This window comes from Aulonocara sp. 'chitande type north' Nkhata Bay, linkage group LG9 (genome assembly GCF_057382095.1).
Source record: "Aulonocara sp. 'chitande type north' Nkhata Bay isolate Kocher_YH1m ecotype deep benthic linkage group LG9, A_spYH_male_GT1.1, whole genome shotgun sequence".
NCBI lineage: Eukaryota > Metazoa > Chordata > Actinopteri > Cichliformes > Cichlidae > Aulonocara > Aulonocara sp. 'chitande type north' Nkhata Bay.
The window spans coordinates 17,782,674-17,800,073 of NC_141352.1; the positions used below are offsets into that span (position 1 = coordinate 17,782,674).

Below are 17,400 nucleotides of genomic sequence, written 5' to 3' on the forward strand. Positions count from 1 at the left end.
GCGTTTTCCCGTCTGCAAAACAAGGTATCAGGAACAAGCTAAAAAGAAGCTACCTTCGCAAACAGTTCACCCTCATAACTCCCAAAGTGAAGTTCCTCCTGCGTTATCAGTTTCACTCGGCAGTTCACAAAAACTACATCATCTCAGTTTCTCACACTCCCCAAAGTGCCGCTTTAGCAGGGCCCTATTATCTGTGGATCTCACTGTCGGCTTCTTTGAGAGGAGCTGTCTGGTGGCAAAGAACAGTTAACTCAAAATATCAAAGGCCCTTAGACCGTATATGCACACTACCTCCTTGAATTCGGCTCAGGCTTTGGTTCATTGTTGTCACAAGTTTCTATTTTCATGTGATTGGATCTGGTTGGTCTCATTGTTTTGTAAAGCCAGCCTCCTCTTTTCCTCGAGTAGCTCTTGTGGCCTTTCGGCTGGTGAAAGATTGGTAATGTGAATGTACACAGCAGTCTAAACCAGGGGGGCTCTCTTCACGCCTCACTGCTAAGAAGAAGGAGCATTTGTTTCCACCTGAGCAGTTCAGTCCCGCTGAGCACAATGCTCATTATCTCTCCCCTTAGGGGTGTATGATCTGAGGGTCAGCTGCAGAGGTCACAAGAAACCTGTTGCCGATGAAGTCCTGCAGAGTTACCTGCCAGCCAAGGATGAGTGAGACAGAAACACTGTGACTAAGTCAGGGATGTAATTTTTTTCGGTGTTGTTGTCAAATTTGATTGTAATGTAATACACAGTCACTCATTACCACAAAATCTTAATACATTGTTATACCAACAGTGGTAATAGATGAGAATAGTGAACTGTGTTTGAGTAGAGCTCGATCAGTACTGGACGTTTGGGGGGAAACTGATTTTTATATATTGACCCATATGCTTTACACTGGGGCAAAGTTAAAGCGACCTATGGTGGACACCCTGCTACTTACTTAGCCTTTTTCATGGTGATGCTATCCTGCTACATGTGCTGCACAGTCCTGAGGGCAATCCATGTTATAATATGGATACAGTTGAGATATATCTAACATGTTTTATATATAAATAACTATTGTCAGCTTGGTTTCTGTAAAGTACTGATTGTTTGGGTGATATTCATTAAATATGAATGCATTATAGGATGAATACTAAACAAATAATCAATAAACCATCATCTAGGTGCTATATTTACTCAGCCTGCAGACTTATGGAGTGCTAATGGTAAGTTCTGGTTTCATTGGTTGGTTCAGTAGAGCCCATCTCCTCCCTGGATTTCATTAATTCTTAAATAAAGTGGAATAGATGTTGGTGGTCTTTGTTCTGCGTTTTGTCACTCTAGCTTTTCTAGTAGGGCACTGATGCTGTGACTGCCAACCTTTGGCTGAGTCCATTTAAAAGAAAATTAAAGACATCTGGCCAACTGGTTCGGTCATGTTAAAAATGATGGTTTCTCTGTTAATGTGTACTATCACTTAGACTTCTCAAAGGTACCTGCACTTTCCTTAACTGCTACTCTGGCACATAGAGGTTAATAAACATTTAATAGTCAAAAATCTTCCAAGAGAAGCTTGTTTAATATTTAGCCAAAGTCCCGTGCTACTTAAATACATCTAACATTTATCAATATTTTTATTACTCCAACACTCATGAAGTCAACATGATTAGGAAATGTTTCCTGCTTATTGACTGAATTTGTGCTCCACTACAAGGTTTAATTTGGACCAAACAAAAAACACATTTCCAGCCAATGCCACTTCACTTTGAGCTTTGCTGTGGCAAATATTTTCCCTGTCCAAGGTCAAAAGAACCTTGAATGAAGCTGTAAACAGAGACAAAATCAGCAAGAGTTTGCAGGGTGTACTTTTGCACAGAGCTCAAGGCCGCTGCTTGCATGGACTACCTTCTCTTTAGAGCTGACCGGGAAGCCAACAGGACAAATGTACCTCTGATCATTAAGATTGGTGGGCACGTGCTCCTCCGTGATAAGCTGCACCATAGTCGCCACATGCTCAACCGCAATAAGCACAAGGTTACGAATGGTGCCGTCTGTTAATTGGGGTTTTTGACCACGATGCGCAAAGATGCCACACAGCCTTCCCTGGATGTGAAGCGCAGGAGCTCAAGGCTGCCGTCGGGGGGCAAGCCTTGAACGTCTGTACTCCTGCAAAATAACCAACACTAACTTGCATGCTTGACAACCTTTTACTGCCATCTTTCATTCTCCTCGTGAAAATTTAGCAGAAGGCAGCCAGTTTCCTTTTGATTTCTATGCAGCTGAGGCACACCAAGTAACCTGCTGATGACACCACCAGACATTTGGGGCATTGAGGCGTTGAGAAAGTGTAAATGAGGGAAGCAACAGCAGCTGTCAGCCTCCTTTTTTATGTCACTTTTATTTGCCAAGGTACTGTAAATGTTCGGGGCTGTTTGATCCTAACTAGAATCTGATTATACAGGCACAGTTCAGGTCAAATTCTTATAAGTAAGAAAGGCATCAGTCGAAAAAAGAATTCATCTTGGAGCTCTGAAAGGTTTGATATGACCTCGAGACTTGCATATATTATCTTTTTTCTTATTAGAGTCATGGCGGCACCTTCAGATTGCTTGTTTTGTCCAAGCAACACTTTAAACTCCAAGCATCTTCAATTCAGAGTTATATACTATATATTTCTATACTACTTAATTTTAGATTGTAATGTATGTGTAAGAAGAGAAGTACAGTAGATTTATTGGGATAAATTGTTCTCCAATCATGTTTTCTCTTCTGTTTCCCTAAAGAAAAGGCCCCACGCCTGATTTCTGTCTCATTTCCACCCCTCCAGACCAAGTGCAGACACAAAAGCTGCTTGTAACCCCAAAGGTTGACTGGTGTTCAGATAGCGAGCAGTGGAGTAGTTAACATGGCGGAGCCTATTCTAGCTCTGAAAGCACAAATAATCCTTTTATCTGTGCAGTGGAGACTGTTTAGAATGTAGAAAGGAGACTGTTTTTGTCCTCCTCACACTTTGTTATGCTTACACTGATATGTCAATACATAATACATCATTTCTTTCCACTGATGCCTTCTTCAGTCCTGGGACAGGTGATAAATTAATTATAGTCTACTGCAAACAGATGAGGCACATGATGAGAAACCCTCCTCCCTTTGTGTTGCTTTCAGTTTCATCTTGCAGGACTTTTTTTATCGGGGTCATCTATCTTGTATTCATCTATTAGCTGTATTAATTTGTGTAAATTTGCTACTGAGCAAATTATGTGTCGCAGTTATAGTTTTTTATTGAGTTTCTGGATTTTTTGGGTGGGGAGGGTTTTTTTTTTCTTTTTTGCACCTTGGAGGAATATAAGTGTTTATAGGTACTTTAATATGGTTCAACTTATAAATAAGTCCAATGTCTGCAGACATGCTGGCTGTTAACCAGCTGGGTGCCATTGTTTATCATTGTGAAAGTCTGCAATTTGAGCCGTGTATTAATCTGAGTCTTAATTTAGATCAGAATGTAATGAATATTATGGTATTCTGAGCTTGTAGAGCTGTCAATACTTCAGTAGTCACATAGTAGAGACTGTAGAGATTGATTGGGAACATGCTGTGGAACAAAGGTCCCTGAACTGGATGAACTGGATGAGCTTTAACAAAGTGGTAACAAAGTGAATTCAACTCATACTCTCATGGCTACTTGAAACCGACTCCATAAGCAGAAATAGAAATATGTGCGGCCTGGTACAAAAAACACCTTTGCTTTCTGTATCTAACTTATGCTTTCATGACAGTTGTGTGTATATAGGGAGTTTATTTATTTAGTTTTTAAAACAATTCAACCATCAAATTTTTACTGAGGCTAAAAGTTTGGGCACGGCAAAAGGTAGAGGCAGACACAGCAACTGCTGCTGCTAGCAGGTTTGTGCTTCACCGCTGCTGATTCGAGACCCTGCAAAAGGGCCTCTGTGGTGGCAGTGTATTTTGGAGAATTTATCATTTAATTGCTTGGCAAATAAAATTGCCTTTGTGTGGATAACTAATAGAGTAAAATCAGTAGAACTCCAGTATTTCTAATAATGGACTGTCTGTGGATAAATTTTGCTAGCTGAGCTTGCTGTTGCTAGCAAACAGTAAAGCTCAGGGCAGGTGTGTGGTGCAGATGGAGCTCGTCTTGAAGTGACAGGAATGAAACATAGTCATTGTTGATGGTTAGTCTAGCTCACAAGCTAGCACTTTCTGAGTGATGTAAAGGGACAGTTGTATTAAACTGCACTACAAATGGTACAAAATGGTGCAGATACAGTAGTAGTGCACAATACAAGTTAACAACTTGTGTCCTTGTGCCAGCTCTCAAATGTCAGGTGATGTCAGAGGGGAATTTTAAACTTCTCTTTTTAACAAATGTCCAACTTCTGCCATAATACTAACAGTATCACTGTAATAATGAAGTATCACACAGTGCTTGTGAGTGTAAAGTTCCCCTAAACATGGCAGGGCAGGTAGAAGACGACAGGTGCACTTACAAAAATGACTTGTATTTACCTTCCCTAGGCTTAGTGTTTGTCTCCAGATTCTGTAGCCTGCACGCTGATAATAACCCGGTTTTAAAAGAAAAGCGGTTGTATTTCATACCAATAGATAGAAGAATGCTACATAATGTGTCCAACCACAGTGGAATTATTAAAGATGCATTAATTTTAATAACAAAGCCAACAGCTGAGTAATCGAGACCTTGTGGAGGCAGAGCGCTTTGGGACTTTTTGGCTACAAAATTAGAGCCTTGATTCAGCCATGGGAGTGAGACTGGTGATTAGAAGGGCTTATGCAAGTGCGAGTGAGTGGGCTGGTGGGACACACACATGCACACGGAAATGTAAAGCACGCATGCCCAAACGCATGAGTGCACATGTGATTAGGTAGCCCAGACAACCTCTGACAGTCGTTCCTTCTTCCACACCGAATGTAATTACCGCTGTGCAACCTTTTCTTTCATCGTGAACAGCAGAAATGTCAGAGGTCTGATTTTTCTCAGGCTTTCTTCGGTGATCGCAGCTACGCCATGTTTGCCTACAACAACAGTTTATTCTCAGATTGGTCAAATGTAGTGCATTAGTGTGAGCCTCTGTCTTGTGTGTGGATATTGGCTTAAAAATTAGGCTTAAATGCCTTTTGTTGATTATTGAGTGTACCTGAGATCCAATCCTGACAGTCTGGATACCGGGTTGTAGTGTTTCACTGTGATCATGATTGTTTTTGGGGTAAAAGCAGTCTGACTAAAATGAATGTTCGCTGATCATTGCGTATGGTGCGGTTAGTGCCAACCGCAGGATCCATGCCAAATGCAGATGGGCTCTAAAGTCTTTGAAATGGAAATAGTGCTGCAGAAGGCGGATGCCCTTTGTCGCTCTCCAGCTCCTTTCTCAGGTGATGGAAACTGAGTCAGAAATTAACCTCTAACCTCTTGCATATGTATATGCATGTGCATTGGTAGCGATTGCTGCGGTCCCATTGTGAAGAAGTGTTGTGTTATCATAGTGGAGATTTTTTTTTTTTTTTTTTTTTTTTTTTTTACTCATCCAAGGTCCAGGAATTGATCAGGCTGCAGTGAAATCCTTCACATTGTCTCTCTTTCTTATGTCTTATTTCTTCTGTGTTATAGATGATCAAAAACATGTCTGATTACAGTCTAGAAATGATTACTGTCCGCCTGCACTGTGGTGGCAGCTTCACAAAAACAGCAACACAATGCTTCTATTGCACATACAAAAACCCAACCCCATAATCATAGAGCTAATAAAAAGGCAGGTTTATTAAGCTTATTTTCTTTGGAAAATAGCCTCGTCCTTGCCTCTGCTTCCTCTCGCTTTCTCCCTTTTCTCTCCTCCCTCTGTGTCTGAACCCAGTGTCCCCTCCCAGCGAGCTGTTTTCTAGCTGCTTGTCTTGTGACGTGTTGCGGAGCATCTCCAGAGAGCTGCCTGTTTATCTCTCTCCCTCCCACCAGTGTAGCAGCCGTGTGCATGCGCTGCTGTGTCTTAATTGATGAAATGTTAGAGGTCTCGTGAGATTTTTTTTCTTTTTCTTTCTTCTTCTAGTGTGGGCGCATGCGCGTTTTTGATTGCATTTGATTGTTATTCCGCGCATGAACTTTACGCTGGCTAAAAATGTCTACTTATTGAATTAGTGTTGATCCAGCAGCTTTAGTCAGCTGAGATATATTTGCCCAGGTGAACGCATCCTCTCAGGGCTGCCATTGAGTGCATCTACCTGCTGTGCACACTGTTGTTGGCGTCAGTGATAATGAGCGAATCCTGCAACAAGACAACCGTACTGCAACATTTCGGAGAAGAATTGCACCCTGGATGGGTTACAGTTTTATTTCTGTTTATTTTTGCTCCAAGCCTTCTCTCACAGATGTCCATGTAGAGTTTACTGGTAGTAGCAAAACGCAAATGTCAAACATATCCTAACAAAATTTTTCATTTGGTCTCACTGAGACAGAAAAATAGAGAAACACCTATTGATTTGCATAGCAGTAAAGCTAAACTGGCAAACAGAAATCGACCATTTGCGAGTTTACTGAGGCGCCAAAAGTTTTTGTGTGCACTTTGTTTGCACCACCTGCTGCACCCCTTTTCCTTCTGACACTAGGTTGGTACTTGACCTTCTCGAGATGGGCAGCTTCATTGCCTTACAGCCTTTTAGCCCTGTTTAGATTTAATGTAGAGAAATAAGTGAAAACTTGTCCGATTCTCGTCACCATGTCTACTTGCAGCAAAAGTAACCAACGACATGCATAAACACACATGAGGAGGCCTTAGGATGTGTGACTCCAGGGTTTACGGTCCTGCCGACTTATTCCTGTGGCTACTCGCAGATTGCTGCTGAGGCTGAGGAATGCTTCGTCATGGCACTCGGGCAGGGTGGCGCACGGGAAGGGGGGAGACTCAACTTAGTCTGCAAGTAGCTCCCGGCAGCAGTGGGAGACGAGAGGGAGCAGGTTGTTTTGAAGCAGGAGTTTGATGTGTTGTACGTATGATGAAAGCAGGCTGTTGTTCTGCTCGTGCTAGCAGACTTGGCGTTTTCTACAATTCATCACCACGTGTAGCCGGGGCGTCTCGTAAATGTAGTACACTCTTAGCCTCGGTACAGACTTCCATGAATATTCAAGCACATCTTTTATCAACGCTGTTTACAATCTCAGAACACAAACACTCCTTTTTGAGGAACGGGCTGTGAACTGTAGTGGTCAACAGCATATTTCTCATTCAGTCATTGCTACATTTTCTTCTCTCCTGGTTTTAAACTGGCAACCCTCCCACAATCCCACTGCTAACCTTTTGCTCAGGGCTTCCAAATACTTCCCGTGCTGATTCATCAGCCTTATCTACTATGGCTGCCTATTGGAATGCTAAGTGGCTAACTACACTGTTGTGTACATATCTAAGCCATGATCAGCTTTTGCTGTAGCTCAGTGTAAGTGTGATTGAAGGGGATCACTGATAAGCCCCTGTGAAACACATATTATATAAAGCACTACAGGAACCTGTCTCGGTTCACTGTCAGGTTCAGCGATTGAGTGTGATGTTGGTGTCTTTCTCTTCACATCAGGCTGTGCTTATCCTAGCATCTCAGTCAGGCACTGTCTCTTACACATATGAGGTTTTTGTGCTTTCATCTGTCAGATTATTGGCTGTTAGTTGCTCATACTGTTATATCTGTGTTGTGTATGGCTCACACCCTAATATCAAATCACCGTGCCTTACGTGCTCTTTTCAGATAAGTGCATTGTTTTAGTAGTGCTGTCATGCTGTCAGGGGTGGGATTTGGTTGTTTTGTGTGAGCTGGCTTCAGGCTGAGGCACTGAAGCTCGGGTCTCTTCACGATGTCATCATCTCATGAATTTTTCACAGGCGGCCTTCATGTGTAGGTGTCACATAGCAGACTTTAGTTCACAGGCAGGGACGCGAGCAAAAAGAAGCCGTGATCCGCTCCGAAACGTAAATAAAAACGGTTAAAGCAGTTATGAGTGAGATATAAATCACATTGTGATATTTGGTGGCGCTGACTCAGCAGCTTGCATAGGTGTTGTGATACATAAGCTAGTTGGGGTTGCAGAAGTGAATGTTTTCTAAATATGAGGAAGTTTTTGTTTAGGTTTTTTACTTACCCATCAGGAGGCTGTTAATATAGCAGGTGCTACAGTATGATTTTATTGTGGGGAGGTACTTGACTAGAATGTGTGTGTCTGTGTCTATGTGCTTGAAAGTATTAATAAATGCCCATTTTGTAGTCTTGCCAGCACTCAGAGGCTGCACTCTACCCACTCTTGCCTTTATACAGGTGTGGAGACTGCATTCACTCCAGAGCAGAGTGGAGCAATGATTAGCCAGCTTTTTACTGACCCTCTCTGCAGCTTAGAGACGGTTTTATTGGGAAGGGGGCACTTCAGTAAATGACAGCCTCAGGGTATGTGGGCTCGCCCTAAAGTATCTAGGCTAAACTTTTTATAGGACTGGCAGGGTTAGCTGGAGTGTGTGAACACAGGTGCTCAATCTAACAACTAGCGTCTCATTTTAAGAAGTAGTCCTGTGTGATTATACACCAGAGAAAGACATAGTTCTATACGTAGTTGACCCACTTGTCCTTGGATGATGAAAGAAACGTGTACTGCAGGCCTAAAAAGACTCTCTCCAAGGGGGTCAGATTGGATGTGCAGACATTATTGCTCATTTAAGTCGTAGTGTTAGGATCTGGGTCAAAGTCAGGGTAAGAGTGAAGAGACAGAAAGTTGGGGGAGCTTTCAAAGACTTTTTGTTGCTTTGTGATGTGGGCGATGGCTGATGAGCAGGATGGCTCCCTGTAATGTATCTTGTGAGTGTATGTAAGCTATAAGAGACCTATAACAGATGCATTAAGACACCTGTTATGGATTAATCGGAGCAGTTTCCTGTCCGCCAGTCATTTAGCTGTAATCCTGGCACAGCAAAATCAACCCTGTAAGTAAGAAAGAAGTTGAAACAATTGATTTTCATTGATAATGTTTCTACTAGTTCTATTTTGTGACTTTAGACAAATGAGCCAACTTTATTGGGATTTTTGTTCATTTTGAGAAATCTCTGCCTATGGGGCAGTCTGATTTTTGAAGTTTTAGTTACAAAGTTTCCAAGTTTTATCAGCTGGCCCACAAAAGCCCCTTCAGTGGACCCCTGCTCTTTTCCAAGTGTGCTCATCGGACTGAAAAGCAGTGAGCCAATTGGCTTCATCTGCATCACTGTCACCCCATGTGACAGCTGTGTGGAGGAGGTCTTACTCTCTTCTCCTGTTATTTCCTCTTTTATACCACAAACAAGTGTGCAGAAAGCTTTAGTTATGCAGCACTAACACTAAATACCTTGGTACACCTTGGTTTCTTTGTTGCTGACCTTGAAGATATCGTAAATCAAGAATGAGGCTTGGTAAATAAATCACAAAGGGTTGACTTCTATCAGCTTGTGATAGCAAACTAAAGTTTGGAGATATCCTATGTGGGAAGGCTCCTTTAGATAGTTTGGTTTATTGGACAATTACAGCCCAGTTTGATCTCTAGTGGGATAGACCATTCAAACCATTAAATAACCAGTAATCTTTTTCTTTTCTTTTTTCTTTATTTTGCTACAAAAACAAAACCCAAAACATCCTAAATATGTTTACACTGATTAAAAAATTTCCTCTGCTAAGTAAGAATATAAAGCTGTTAAGGCATACTGTTCAAACAGCTCTTTATCTTCTGTCATCATAGAAACACTAGTGTTCTTCTGCGGGGTGGGGCTGGTTTCCTTGTCGGTAAGAAGGCTGTAAAACTGGCAGGGAAACCGAAAGATCAGATAAGCACTCTCATAATAACTTTAATTTTAAATGAAGTGGAAAGTTTAAAATGATGCCCTCCTACCCTGCAGTTTTCACACTTTGCGAAGCCATCCATTGGGTCTAGATTGGACCCTTTGGCTGTTTTCTGGCCTGTGCTTTTCTTCATTTCTTCCACTACATTGAACTTTTTACTCGTGTCTTCTGGCCAAAAGTGTGCCTGTGAGTTTTCTGATTGAGACCACAGATCACACTTTGATAGCTCATTTGTGCTTCCTTGTCTTGTTTGTGACAAGTGCAGTGTTTTGGCTTTTATATAGCAACGTAATTCAGCTCAGTATCCAAGGAAGGAAACCATTACATCATGACTCAGTTAGTAAAAGTGGAGACAAATTAATAAGTGTCTAGGGTTCTGTGTGTGTTAATGCTACTCTCTCATCTTTGCCCACTTCCTGCTTTGCCTCACAACTCTGCATATGTTTTGCTTTGAAACCCACGACTGGCAAAGCGGCCATAAATTTCCATAACTTTAACATCCATCTCATGTCTGTCCAATCCTAGGAGTGTCCAGCACTGTTCCTCCTTATCATTATTACCACCAGCCACTGTTGCTATGGTTTCAGTGTTCAAATCCTGAGGTGACAGTTTCTCATCGATGCACGGAGCTAATTACTTGATGCTTACTTACACAGTCAACGTGACAGTCCCCACCCCTCCTGTCAAAATGACTGGTTTTGTACTGGCTGCTTGTTTGACTTCTCTGTGCATTTGCATAAATCTGATAGCAATCCAAATAATTGCTTGACGTGAAGCTAATGTTGATAGTGGAATAGCCAGGGGTCAGCACGATTATAGTTTCACACATCCCATAATAGAGGCCTCTAGAGACTTATTGGAATTTTAGTGTCATGCAATACCGACAGTAAGCAGAGCAGGAGAGATGCAATTTTACACCATGTTTTCTTTCATGGTAACATGCAGTGCCTGCAGTGATGTAGCACTGATGTTTGACTGGGTCTTTTTCTATCACGTTTGCTTTTTTCCTGTTAAACTGAAGGGATAGAAATCTGAAAGATCGGACGTTAATGATTATTCACTTTGGAGACTATTTCTTAAGAGCTAATTGGTCAAGGTTTGGTCAAAATTGAAATGGTGTTCACTAAACGAGGTATCAATGCGACACACTAACTTAACTCTAACTCTAAAACTGACCCATTCAGAGTTGATATTACAGCTTCAGGGTGCCAGTGTCTCAAATGCTCGTGCACTGCAGTAGTGCTGTCGTGGAAGGAAAGCTCTGCGTTGCACAAACTTTATTGTTTTCTGTGAAATGCTTTCCATTTTCTTCCCTCCTCCTGTTTTGCCATTTGCGAACTAAGTTCTTCTTCGTTCTTGTAAAGTCTTGGCAGGCGATATAGGCGATACTGCCACCATAGCTTCCTGTAGTGTAATGCAGTTACAAAAGCACATATGACGCGTTGAGAATTTTATTTATGGGCGTCATCGATTATGCCGACTAATTGTTTCAGCCCTAAACAATTGGTCGGCAATCGACACCTAATTCGGCACACCTTGCTAGTACCATGTTGGCCTTGAGAACTGCCTTGATCCTTTTGTGGCACAGATTCAACATGGGTGCTGGAAGAATTCCTCAGAGATTTTGGTCCATATCGACATGACAGCATCACACAGCTGTTGCAAATTTATCAGCTGCACATCTATGATGTGAATCTGCTGTTCCAGCCCATCCCAGAGGTCCTCTATTGGATTGAGATTTGGTGGCTATGGAGTGCATTGGAGTACAATGAACTCATTGCTCATGCTCAAGAAACCAGTTTGAGAATATCTGAGACTTTTGCATCTAAAACAAAGCAGCAGGAACCCTGTTTTTTGACACTGTGCGTTGGGCTACATACAGCTCCTGCACAAACACACACAGGGTGACAACAAACCAGGTGAAGATGGCTAAGTATGGAAGAATAGCTCAATCAGCCACAATGTTAAAACCCCCTTCTCACTATAGTGCGGGTCCTCCTTGGGTATACTGGAGTGGATCCTTTGGGACTGCATGGAGGCCATGGATTTGAACTCTTGGGTTTCTTTGTTGTGTCTCTTGACTCGTTCCTGTGCAGTTTTATATGTGGCAGAGAAATGTTGTTCAGAGATGTGCTGATCTACAGTCTTCTGTCTGTTGTTAAGCAACATCATGATAATCACTGTAATATGATTCGTTATCTCTGAAGGCACACATGATTTCCCACTCCTATGTAACCTCGAAATTATGTAACCAATTCAGATAACATACACTAATACTTAATCTCTGTCTCGCAATTTCAGGTCAAATATCATTTGTTTACCGATTACATGTTTCATATTCAGAGCATATACTAGAAATATATGTTGAAAAATGGATGCTAGGCATAAGGTGAGATAGATCCTCTGATGTCCTGTTGCTAATAAGTGAAAATATCTGCCTTAGTATCAGCTCAGCTTCTACAATCATGCTTTTTAACTGAATCAAGAGAATGGGGGAAACTGTCACAGCCTTGTTATTCATTAATTATTAAATAGATGATTTAGACATAGCAGTCACGATCCTGTTCTGTCTGCTGTAGAATAAAGACGTTAAAAGATGATCATTGCTTTGATCTTATGTCAGATTTGAATCCATGTGAACAAAAGTCCTGTGGGCCGGTTGTGACTGCATGTAAACGGATGTATAAATTAGCATCAGACAGTTCGGAAAATCGTCCTCTCCTGAGTTGCGCAGTCAAACATGGTTGAAACCAGCTTTAATTTACTTCCACAGTGTTAAGAGCTAAATATTCTCACCAAGTGGATTTCTTTGAAAGGACCCGTTAGCCTTCCAGCAGTGAAATAATTGAGCTGTCATTTCATTACTGGGGTTTTTCCCAATCATCGCTAGGCTCGTGCAATTCTGTGAGGACGATTGACACTGTGTTTTTTAAAAGCTTCCTCATTGAAGGCTCCCTTTAATGTCTAGTACCAATTGGCCTCTCTTCCGCTCTCTCTAGCTCTATTTCTGTCTCAGCTTCTCCATCTCTCTCTCTCATCCCTCCCTCTGTGTGTCTGCCTCTCTTATTTTCCTGCTCTTCTGTGTCAGTGCTCAGCAAGTTCATACAACTGCTTTCAAGCCTGGAGATCTGTGAAATAAACACAAATGTTGGCCTGGCTCACGGACACGGCGCACACTGAATAATGATTACATTTTGGGGACTGAGTGCTGCAGCTGAGGCAATACACAAACCAGTCTCCTCTCTAGTTGCCGTTAGGGACGCAAACAAGACCATCACCATGACGAAACAAGCGCATTCAGGCGGAACCCCACCCCAACAAGCTGTTCAGTGACCGCATCAACTTAAAGCATCAACTTAGATCTTTTGAATGCAGATGTGTTTGAAAATTTACTATGTTGATGCACTAAGATTGCAGATATGTTGGATGTGTGCAGCTGCATTGTAGCTTGGAGGCAGGGGGGGGTCCTCACTCTGAATCAGCCTTTGGGAGGTGTGAAACTGAAACACTTTGTTGTCATTTATGAATATTTGCTAAACCATAAACATCTATTGTCCAGAATTAATTAATTTTCCTTTGGCTCCAGCTAAAACCTTATTGAAGGGTGCCAACAGTTCCTCTGGGAAGGAAATTGGTGGCTGCACATAGATGTCAGTTTGGAGGGATTATTTCTGCATAAATTGACCTGATCATTTGAAACTTTTGGCCATGCATAATATGAGCTTTCAGATATTAAAAAATATGTAAAATACTGTCCACAGATTCCTATATTTGACTTATTTAACATGTTACTTTTTTTTCTGTCTTTCAGAGGAAATCAAAGAAGAATCGGAAAAATTAAGGTAAGCAGTTGATGAATGGAGTCACACAATAAGGCAGCAAAGGTCATTTCACGGGTTTTGTCACTCCCTGCGTGTTCAGGCACTGTAAAATTCATGACTCACTTGCAAGTCTTTCTGCTGCTTTTGCCTGTGTTCAGACGCGTAAAGGGGATTAAAACTGTGTATGTGTGTGTGCGTGTGTGGGTGTTCATGTGCATGTCTCTGGTGTTTTTGTTTGTGGCTCTCTGCCTGGCTTGTTCCCAACAGTGTCTTGCCTTCTCATTAATGGATTTCTTCATGAAGCTCTGCCTAATGTGTGTGTGTGTGTGTGTGTGTGTGTGTGTGTGTGTGTGTGTGTGTGTGTGTGTGTGTGTGTGTGTGTGTGTGTGTGTGTGTGTGTGTGTGTGTGTGTGTGTGTGTGTGTGTGAGAATGTGTGGGGTGCTCATGAATGGGCTTCGAAGTATTATGGGCTTTGGAATGAAATGTAGCATGAATGCCACCTCGCCTCTTCCCCATCCTTTCTTCCTCACGCCAGCTCATTTTTATTTCCCACTTACATTTCTGTCCCTCATCATTTTCCCCTTCGCACACAATCCTTCCCTATTATTTCACTCACTTCTCTCCAAATTAGATTTACCAGTGACTCAAAATTCATCTGAATTTTAAGGTTAGGGATTCTGTGCAGCCAGCACCAGGCTCACAGAAGTATTGCTGCTTGTGTTTTCACCTCAGGTGCTTTACAACTCTTTTCGGATAGATGCAATACTCTAGCTTTGCTACTTATGAATACAAACACCCTGGTTGAGCCTGCAGCCCAGTTTAAATAGGTTTTCTCTGTGCATTCATTCTGTAATGTAATTGCAATAGTAGGCATGGGCAGTGTCTAACTAAGTACATTTCAAATCACTGTTTAAAATCAAATCTTGTTACGATAGCTAAATATATGCTAAGGAAACGGGTACTAAGCATTACTGGCTAATCTAATCACTGTGATATTTAAACAAAGCAGCCACATAAAGCTCATGTTGTATGAAAACCATTAATGGTGTTTTAGGAAATTATTCCAGAATCATTTCATAATCTTAAAAAAATGCTCTTATCAGTTAACTACCACACCACGTAAAGGCCTGAAAGATCAAACATTTAAGCTCTACAAAGTGACCTGCACTCGGTACAGTTTACATGAGTTTACATGAATTAGGTTTTCTCAGTTTTCTGGGACCACTAAACATTGAAACTTTCCAATATTCTCAGGACTTGTTCTGTATCTTGGTTTCAAGTAAGTGTCTTTAAAATTGCATTCTTGCCAAAAATTACAGCGTCGATAACGCACTAATCTGCAAGACTAGATCCAGCTTTTGGTCTTCCAATAAACCCGTCTGCCATACTTTGATAACATACACTGTAATTACAGCTGCTCAGCCATGGTAACCCATGCTATGAAGCTCCCAGTACACAGCTTTTGTGCTGATGTTAATGTCAGAGGAGGACTGGAGCTCTGTCGGTATAGAGTCAGCAAGGGTTGGCAACTTTTATGTGTCTCAGCACGCAGCGACCCAGCTTTGTAACTTTGAGCTGCTGTGTTCCTAATGCCTTTCAGTTTGTAATAGGGCTGCCACAAAGGATTATTTTGATAGTCGACTAGTCACCGATTATTTTTGCGATTAGTCGACTAATCAGAGCATGCATCCATTGGACGTAAAACATACAGCTTATTGCACCAGCAGCATCTGCTCTTATATAACTATCATTAGCTTACAGCTTTAAGTGTTTAAGGTATGTGCTAACTAAAAAAAAAAAGACAAGATGATAGTTTATTAAATTTTAATGAAATTTGCAGATTGTTTCGGTGAAAGTTAATAAACTCCTTGCTATCTAAAATATAACGGGACACCGGAGTATTTTCCCCAGCATCTCACACTTCTGATGATCAGCTGTCTGCTTGACGTTTATTCAGCTGTGTAAAAACTATAACTTTAATCTCAGCCAAACCGATTTACTCAGGAACAAATAAAATACTAAAAAAAGCCAAACAATAACATTTTGAAGTTATCTAAGTGACTTATATATCATGTTTAACCTGAGTAGCGAAAGACAGCAGTGGGTTTGAAAACGATTTGCCGGGAGTCCGGTGTTCTCACCGTGCTAGTGACCTAGCCCCCGGCTCGCTATCGAGCTAGTGGGTAACAGACGTCTCCGAAAACGTCGGAGCGCTTTTGAAAATATGTGGTGTCTTGAATAACTGAGCAGTTATTTGAGGTTTACACAGCTACATTCTCGCCTGAAAATATGTTAAACGTTTAATTTGTGACCCAGAAAGAATAATAAGAGTAATATTAAAACTAACTAGCTGCCGCCATCGTTGTAAACTGAGCTGGGCTGCGCTATGAATTCTGGGACAAAGCTTTTTCTTCTTCGGGGTTTAACGGCAGCTGGCATCCTTGTACATGCAGTGCTGCCATCTTCTGTTTCAGTCCGTTATTACACTCTTAAATCCTGCCACTTATTCCTGCGCCTTTTGTGATCTTACAAAGCTTCAAACGACGCGTCGACTATTAAATCAGTCGTCGACGATTTTGATAGTCGACGTAATCGTGACTAGTCGACTAATCGTGGCAGCCCTACTTTGTAATAATACCACTTGCAGTTGAACTAGTCGGAAAGAAATTGCACAAACTGCCTTGTTGCAACAGTAGCATCCTGTTACAGTGCTACGCTCTTTAGAGCGACCCATTCTTTTACAAGTGCTTGTGAAGGCAGACTGCATGGCGAATTGCTTGGTTTTTTTTTTCTTTCTTATAAACCTGTGGCAACGAGGTGTGTCCTAATACTTTTGTCCATATGGCGTAGCATCTAGAAACAACAGCCAGCATTCTGACGCTTTACCACTTCCTGTTTTGTGCACAGGTCTTTCTTTAAGAATGTCAATACATTTTTTTAAAAAGCTCAAAGTTAAATTGTCATCAGGAAATGGACACTGGTTTGGAGTCGGTGTGAAAAGCAAAATGGGGATTGCATTTGCCAAAACACAGACTGTTTACCTGCATACAGGCCAAAGCCTGCTGTATGATCGGCCAACACAGCATGTAATGCAAACAGACTGAAAGCTTCCAGCACCCGATTTTCTCTCCCTCGTCTGAGAACTGTGCTTATTTAAATGCTGATGTATCTTTGTAGAGATTAGCTCAGGATAAAGATGGAGGAAACGCTCTGGTTCTGTCCAAAGGTGACAGATTTGACCAACCGGCAGCCCTGAAGTCCTGAAGTAGTACACAATAAGATAAATTCTATGCATTCTTTTCGTTTTCTTTGCCAGGAAATTAGATAAGCTTTGAAAGCTATGAAATTAAAAGCAAAGTGCAGCTGCTAATGAAAGCACATGTGACCTGATTGAGAGCTTGTAAGGAAACATGGCTCCAGTAAGGATTTTTAAGCGCTTGTTTCCAAGATAAAGATGAGCCTTTGACTTCAGCATTTAATTGAATGCAGTATTCAGTTCCATGTAATAACATAGCTGCAGGATGTGCTGGCTGTGCTGTCTGACTAGAACTCAGTTTTAAAGTGTTTATGTTTTATAAGCAGCCTGAGCCTGACATTGGGCTTATAATAAAGGGCTGAGCAGGCCAGGTGACATTAAGCAGGGAGTTCAGGGATAAACCAGCGGAGACGAGCTCCCTGCAGATCCACAACATAATAGCTGAGAGAGAAATTGAGACTGGGTCAGACCAGTAATAAGCT

The 17,400-nt window shown here is 41.6% G+C and overlaps 1 protein-coding gene across 2 annotated transcripts in view; it reads left to right on the forward strand.

Moving 5' to 3' along the window:
• arfgef1 (ADP-ribosylation factor guanine nucleotide-exchange factor 1 (brefeldin A-inhibited)) overlaps positions 1 to 17,400 on the forward strand; it is a 53,305-nt gene that overhangs the window by 2,407 nt on the left and 33,498 nt on the right. For both annotated transcript variants that reach the window (XM_086306178.1, XM_086306179.1), the window contains exon 2: positions 13,652 to 13,682. In XM_086306178.1, coding sequence (XP_086162304.1) covers positions 13,652 to 13,682 — 31 coding nt within the window. The remainder of the gene's footprint in view (positions 1 to 13,651; positions 13,683 to 17,400) is intronic.